The following is a 7399-nucleotide window of genomic DNA, read 5'->3' on the forward strand; positions in this document are numbered from 1 at the left end:
TTTTTTATCATCCTCTTTATATTTCTGTTGTAATAGTCGACGAACGTCTAACAATCATTATATTTAAAAATCTTAGATCCATGAGGTTATTTATTTTTCTTTTTTTTTTTTGTTATTTTCTGTTTGGCTGGTGAGAAAATAGAGTAAAAATAGAAAGAAATATAAGGTAAATTATTCACCTTCAGAAATTTAATATTTATGTTCTGATTTGTTTTTCTCCATTGAAAAAAGGATCAAAATTTCACAAAATAAAAACACTTGATGTTTGCTTGAGGAAGACTATGAAGGAGAGGAAGATGAGTAAGAAAAATGAGGAAAAATAAAGTTCAAGGTTATCATTAGTCATTTAAAATAACTCTCTCTCCTTACTTTTGCTTTTTGTCCTCGAAAAAAAGATTTGATTTTTGACGGAAAGATGATTTAACAAGATTGAACTAAACTTCTAATATATAAAAATATGCAGACGAGTTAAGTAATTTTGTAAAATCTTAGGGATGAAATAATTATTTTTCCTAGTTTAAAGTAGTAAAAATATTTGAAAAAGATCATCAAATATGTTGAAATTGGGGAAAATGACATGTTTATCATATCAATGTTCTTACCATTAATATCAACTAGATATTCATTCAACTAGTAATAATCCTAAGACTTATTACATACTGTGTTTTTAAAGTTTAATTTATAAAATAACTTATTAAATTAATTCATTTTGTATGCTTATATTAATATTTAATTCTTAATTTATTTGCAAATTACTCCCTCCATTATATTTATCCATTATATTTATATAGAGAAAATTTCCTAAAATCTCTAAGACTAATGTCAAAGCAAAAAAATACAATATGCCCTTATTTTGGTTTGTAGATTAAATACCAACTTTGGGAATATTTCCAAAAAGGGACAGACGTTACTCTAGTTGGGCATTTAATGTTTCGAAATTGACTGAATTGTGCATTAAGAAAATGTGAACTTTAAGTTTAATAATGCTTGGTGCACATATAAAGAAATTTATTCACAACTCTAATAAATCCAAATCGAAAGGGAAATTTTTCCCAAAACAACAATGTTTAAATCAAAATTGTTGTGTTCATTTATATTTACTTATAGCGTGTACACTTATAATTTTGATTTTCATAAACAACTTCACTTTATAGACAACTTAAAGTATTGCAAACACATAAAATAATTAGTCCACACTTAGAGTAAAAACATGTGAATATTTTTTCATGACAATGCACATATATTTAATAATGTATTAATTAAAAATTAAGAATTAGTGGACATATTGAGTATTAGCGCTCACATTTTTGTTCTGTTGGAAGTTTAGGCAAATAAAATTTCTCATTTAAATAATTTTTGTTTTATTTAATTGTCCTTTTAGTAAGTTAGGAAAAAATATACTTAATTTCACAAGACGAATTTAATGAGTAAATTGTGCAAATTAATTTAAATTTATGCGTACACTTGATGTCATAAATTTATTTTATACATTGTTATAATTTTATTTTTAGGAACCATAAATTTGAATATTTTAAATGCAAGAATTTGATTTATGTTTATGGTGAATTAAAATATTATTAGCTTAGAAGCGCAAATTGTTAGATCAAGTTTCAAAAATTAAATAATAAACTCAATGTTTGGAAGAAAACTTAATTAGGATCAGCTATATGAATTCTTAATTTCTATTCCATGATCTGTTCATAGCTAAGTCCACATGGCTTTACATCACCTTATCCACAGTGTGTACATGATATAGTTTTGCTGTTTCAATCACTTTCCTCAGAGCAGTTGGGCCTAAACACTTAAGGACCTGTGACCATAAACCAAATCAAGAATAAGCATACAGACTAAAATTCATTTCACTTGAATAAATTTATATGCCAAAGATTAGAAAATAAAATGTATTAGGACTTTATATTGCTTGACCGTATTGTGAAACACGGAAAAAAATCATGGTTTATCTAAAAAATTTGCAATCCGGTGGCTCACTTTTCCTAAATAATGGGTAAGAGGACCGAAACATGCCATTGAAAGACTCTACTGAGACAAAGATGGGCTGACAAGAACAAAAAGGAGATTGGCAGTTGGTCAGATCTAGTATGGATCATACATGGATGATAGTTGGAGTCAGCGGCTCTCCTAGGGAAGCTGCGGGTTCGAGCCCCTTCAGTACCAACAGAATGATTTTTTTTTTTTCAATTGGAAATTGAAGTTCAGAAAATAAAATATATTAGGACTTCATATTGCTTACTGCCATTTATGTGTGATATTAGGTAACATCCTTGGCTGATTTTCAAGCGGTTGCAACTCATTAGCTAAATGTAAAAAGACAAGAAACTAACCTCATTTGCATCTTTGAAGCAACTGGAGTGATCTTTTTTTGGCCACTGTACAAGCCGACATCTGAAGCAAACAATTGATAAAAAGGACATAACAGGAAATAAAAGTACTTTGAGATCATATACATTGGTGGAATAGAAAATGAAATATGCATTTTGGCCTCTGAAACTAAAGCACTAAGAAAGAGAGTGCTAGCCCCGTACTAAAGATACTATATATATACTGAATTTCGTGTTGGCATGGAATAATTCACAGACATCTAACTCTTAACCGTGAGGTGCTTGTACCTTTCTTTTCCCAGCCGGCGTGCCAATTCTTCAGCCAGGGCTTGCCCAGAAGCATCACCATCAGTTGCCAGAATAACGTGAGAAACCTGAAAGGTGATAACAAAGCAAAGAGTTAATAAATGAAAAAAGCTCAAAGGAGCCCTGCATTGCCAATTCAAGTACAGCCCAGAAAGTGGTCACCTTATCCAAGTACTGTTTGCAGTTCCACAGATACTGATATGCTTTATCCTAACTTCACATATCCACACATCAATGAAAACAGAAACTGGAAATTAGTAAGAAAATTGGATACTACATTTATCCTTTTTTAGGACCCAAAGGTGTGTAAGAGTAAATTTTCATGCTGTATTAAATAGAAACTTGTAAGATACTTTTCTCAGTGTATATACTTGATATTAAAAGCAAGGCAACTCTGATGCACCTCAAACAGTAAGAAAGACTTTGTCTTATACACAAACAGATTCGTATCTGCATGTGCATTGTATATATATAATTTAATAAAAATCTATAACAAATAATGCTCAAGAAAGAAGTCTCAGTTCATACCTTTTCCAATGATGGTAACTCTTTTTCAGACACGATTTGTGGTGCACCGCTAGGAACGCTTACACAATTAAATAAGCCAGCTTCCTCCAATGAAAGTTTATCCAATTCCCCTTCAACCTTTGACAGCATAAAAGCAATAAATACTAACCAGGGTTTTGGGGGGGGGGGGGGGTGACAGATTAGGTTAAAATTGCAAATAAGATGGCAGCACTTACAATAATAATTTCAGTGACTTCAATTATGTCATCCAGCCCATACAACCATTTCTCTGTGCCCTTATCCTGAAATTGAATAGAAGAAAATATGATTCCAGTTAGAATAAGTTCATTCTGATTTCTAAAACATTAAGGCATGACAATGATATTTGACTGTCTAATTCAGTCAAATCTTAAATTAGTCCACCAGAAACAGGAATACAGAACTGAATTGAAGCTTGTGGACATGAAACCCATCAACTTAAACTATTTCCTGTTTGAATCTCGTTTTCAAAGAGTTTGAAATTTTTTTTGACATATGTACTCAGTTGACTTGCCCCAGATAGAAGTTTTTAAGGAACTATGCCCACCAGGTGTTAGGAATAGGGTGTGACTTGATTGTTTTAGGTTATTTTTTTATCCTGATACTATATTTTGAATCAAGTATAGCACAGCAGTGTTAGTATGAGCAGTGGGATTGTTAGGAACAGTCCCATCTTGTGTAAAGATCAATTTCAGAGCTGTGCAGGTCAACCCTTCAACATGTTTCTCTGTAGCATTTTCCTGTGAATCAGTGAATGAATTATGTAAACAATTTCATGTAATTTACTCATTCATTCCTTTCCTTTTTTTGTAAATTTCAAAAAAAAAAAAAAAAAAAAAAAAACTTGGGTCTTGTCACAGCACCATCATCACATGTCAGATTAAAATGCTACAGTGTAGGGATAAAACAATTACCTGCCAAAATTTTTTCTCAATGGTCCGGTACTTGCAACCGACAAGCACTCCATTTTTTCTATATGTAAAAGCAATGGCCCCCTGAAACCAGTAGTAGCTAGAATCAGAATCCTGGTGTTTAAGTGATTCAGACAAATCATTAAGATGAAAGTGAAACATATTTGTAAAAGAGCTCTGCTGCAAGGAGTAGATATATTTGTGTACAAGAATTTGATTGAGAAAGCAAATGTAAATGCACAATTAAAATAATATAAGCCCAAATAATTGGAACCAGCTCAAACAATATGTAATCTATGAACAAGCACTTTTCCATCAGGAGAAGAAAGTAGAATATGCTATATTGAGAAATGATTCAATCCAGAAAATTCAAGCAATTACTTAAGCTTCCACCTAAAACCAGAAGCATAAAATAAAAAAGAGAACGGTCCGAGTGGGGGCAAACAGATGCTAAGATTAAACAAAAAAATATACGGAAAAATGTAAGCAACTGGCTTAGCCCAAAGTTCCCAGGTTTCTTGTTCCTTGCCATAATTGCTTATAAAAATGCTACTTTGATTTTCTATGGCATTAAGTTGGGAAATCTCTTTTACATACTACTGAGAGAGATGCAACCCAATTAGTCCCACAATTCGCAAAGCAGGAATGTCTTCATTCCTAAATTTTCTGAAATTATCAGCAGTATCATTCAGAGGTTTGAGTTATATCTTCAAGCTTATCACATGCCCAAATAACTAAGCTATCAGTAGAGTTTTTTTGACCTAACAGAAATGTGGTTCCATAAGGAAATAGATAATTATTCTTTCCAATTTTCCACAAATTAAAGGATTCTAGAATTGATAACTTGATTGAAACAATGAAGGATTACTCCAACATTACACCATAGTATGTGTACTTCTTGTTGTTCTTGGCTAAATAGAAACTTGCTTTGTCTTCCCTTATCATAATCATCTAAATATTTCAGAGAAATACATTTCTCTTTCAGACAGCAATTAGACAAAGAAGTAGGATGATAGATGTATCATCTCGTTGTTTTTCAACTCAATCATATATTTTCAGCCTCAGGTGGTAAAAGAACAATGAGGCCAGAAACTGCCTTCAATCTAAATCTTGCTCAACCCAAAATACATTTTAGGAGTTTGGAATGATAATGAGGTTTGCCAAAAATATATGAAAGATTAGAAAGAACACGGGGAGGTCAAAATATGACTGCTTTAAATTAAAAACCAAGTTAACTATTTTTGATTTAGATCCACACGTCAAAGTACTTTTCAATTTGAGATTTGAGTGTTCAATGAAGAAATAGTGTACATGTATAGAGTTGGGGCAGCGAGAAAGACCATTGGCCCCAGCACTACAGAGAGAATAGAAAGAATCACTAAGTTCAAATCAAAAGGAAATTCAATCCAGCAAATGCAAACTGCTGATAACTTAAACAACACTAGATGGCCAACCTGACTACCAGAATTTGATTGAGAGTCATGTCATAGTTCTCCTATCCATTCCCTTAAAATGAATGATGTAAAATTTTTGTAGTCCTAACAGAATTTAATGAGCAACATTTAAGAATATAATCGCCCCAGCATCAGACCATAATTTAGGGTAATTTCACATCTGCATATCGCATTAACTCCAAAGAGCTATCTATATTCACTTTTCGCTTCGCCTTGCAACTTCCAGATAAGTCAAGCATCCATCATGATTTATGACAGAGATTTACCTAATAGTTGCATGCTAAAGTACACTTTACGCAATAAAATGGTGCAGTTAATGAATTTCATGGACCTGATCACCAGCTATCTGCATAACAGAATTTCTCCGGAGGGTTTCTTCAGATATCATTCTATCAGCAAAGTATGCAATTAGCTGAAAAAGAAAACAAATTATTGTCAATATCAATAATATAGCAGCAGTTTTCTTAAGAATTCATTAAAAAAAAATTGAAAAGGAATACGGTGAGTAGTTGTGATTATCTGTATCTTAATTTTGGCAATATTCATTTTTTTAAACTATGGCTATTCCCAAACTTCATTTTGCTGAGCAGGATATGTGGCAATGTAATAAATGTCAAGTTTTGACTTAAATGCATTCCAGCCATCTACCAACAAGTCCAGGCAAGGCCAATCAGATTGTTGCACTTGCAACCTTTTAAGCAGATCGCTAATAAATGCATCCTGAGGACCTTTTGACCTAACTGTAAGCATGAAAATATTTAAAAGAAAAAAAAAAGGAGATGCAACTAGTTCAATTAATCTACTACCTATAATAATACAAGTGAAAGGAAGAAAACAAAGGCAAGCTCAATACCTTCTCACCCAGTGGTTCTAGTACTATACCCTCAATTGTTGTTTGCCAAGAGGGCCTGACTTTGAAAATTTTGTTCATTCCTTCATTTGTCATCCTGCTATCAGCAAAGGCCTATAACCAAAAAGTTACAGATCGCCTGAGGTTTATTCATTTTCTGATTTTTCTAAAGCCTAAACGGATCATAATAAACACATGCATTGCATCACCTGTCCAGCCCATCCACAGGAAGTATGATAACACCGCCACATTGCAAAATCCCTACAGACATCACATCACAAACTTCAAAAATGGTCCAATAATCAATAAATAGAAAAAACAACTAAATGAAACTACAGGCTGCAGGAGAAACACTAGCTCGAACAGCTTACGCATCTTGGATGATATGCAGAGACAAACTCCTCTCCATTGATTGCCAACCTTTGCACTACATCACCAAAAACCTAGAGTGAATCAAACAAACACTCAAAAACACTTCAATATGGGATCAATTATCTAATGAATTTTCATTTTTCAATAATACCCAATACCCATATGCCAAAATTTTGCAGTAAAAGCAAAACGCATCACCTTGAGAGCTTCGGGTAATAGGCTCCTAGCGATATGAAGAAAATGAGTTACCTTTGGACAGAATAAAAGACTAAAATTTCCAGGTACGAAAGAATCATCACATTTAATCCCAAGAAGCTCCATTTTCTGCATCAAGGTCCTAACTTTTTCCTCTTCTAATTCCTTTCTATTAGCTTCATTCAACAAGAATAAGAAAACTCTATCAAAGTCAAGAAAAAAGATGCTAGTGCTGAACAAATAAAGGGAAAGCGAAAGAGAAAGGTTAAGTGCCTGATTGAAGAATTTGGAGCTTGGGGGTGGCGTAGTTAGAGAGAAGACGAAATCTTCCTCTGTGCACTATTGGTGCCTGCCAACTGTTGCTAGCGAGAAAGCGTTCCAGAAACAGATTGTAGCGATTCATGATAGAAATTGGCATTCTTTCCT

General features: G+C 32.9%; 1 protein-coding gene across 1 annotated transcript; it reads right to left on the reverse strand.

The window, feature by feature from the left end:
• Window positions 1-1636: 1636 nt before the first annotated feature.
• Window positions 1637-7391, reverse strand: LOC105636782 (primase homolog protein). The gene is made up of 13 exons (XM_012220124.4): window positions 7247-7391; window positions 7028-7149; window positions 6778-6833; window positions 6616-6667; window positions 6410-6520; window positions 5888-5968; window positions 4106-4186; window positions 3389-3454; window positions 3174-3290; window positions 2808-2855; window positions 2628-2713; window positions 2343-2403; window positions 1637-1810 (listed from the first exon to the last, which is right to left on the reverse strand). The coding sequence occupies exons 1-13, from the start codon at window positions 7389-7391 to the stop codon at window positions 1721-1723; spliced, it is 1116 nt and encodes a 371-aa protein (XP_012075514.1). The 3' UTR covers window positions 1637-1720.
• Between the last annotated feature and the right edge of the window lie 8 nt (window positions 7392-7399).

Source organism: Jatropha curcas, chromosome 10 (assembly GCF_041381405.1).
Source record: "Jatropha curcas cultivar XTBG-Jc1 chromosome 10, XTBG_Jcur_1.0, whole genome shotgun sequence".
Lineage (NCBI taxonomy): Eukaryota > Viridiplantae > Streptophyta > Magnoliopsida > Malpighiales > Euphorbiaceae > Jatropha > Jatropha curcas.

Excerpts from the sequence above, each read along its gene's own strand:
- LOC105636782 (XM_012220124.4), bottom strand. The coding sequence starts at position 7,391 with ATGCCAATTTCTATCATGAATCGCTACAATCTGTTTCTGGAACGCTTT. Across the intron at positions 6,834-7,027 it reads GTCTTTTATTCTGTCCAAAG|TGCAAAGGTTGGCAATCAAT; the intron begins GTAACTCATTTT and ends TTGGTGATGTAG. Across the intron at positions 3,291-3,388 it reads AAGTCACTGAAATTATTATT|GTTGAAGGGGAATTGGATAA; the intron begins GTAAGTGCTGCC and ends ATGCTGTCAAAG.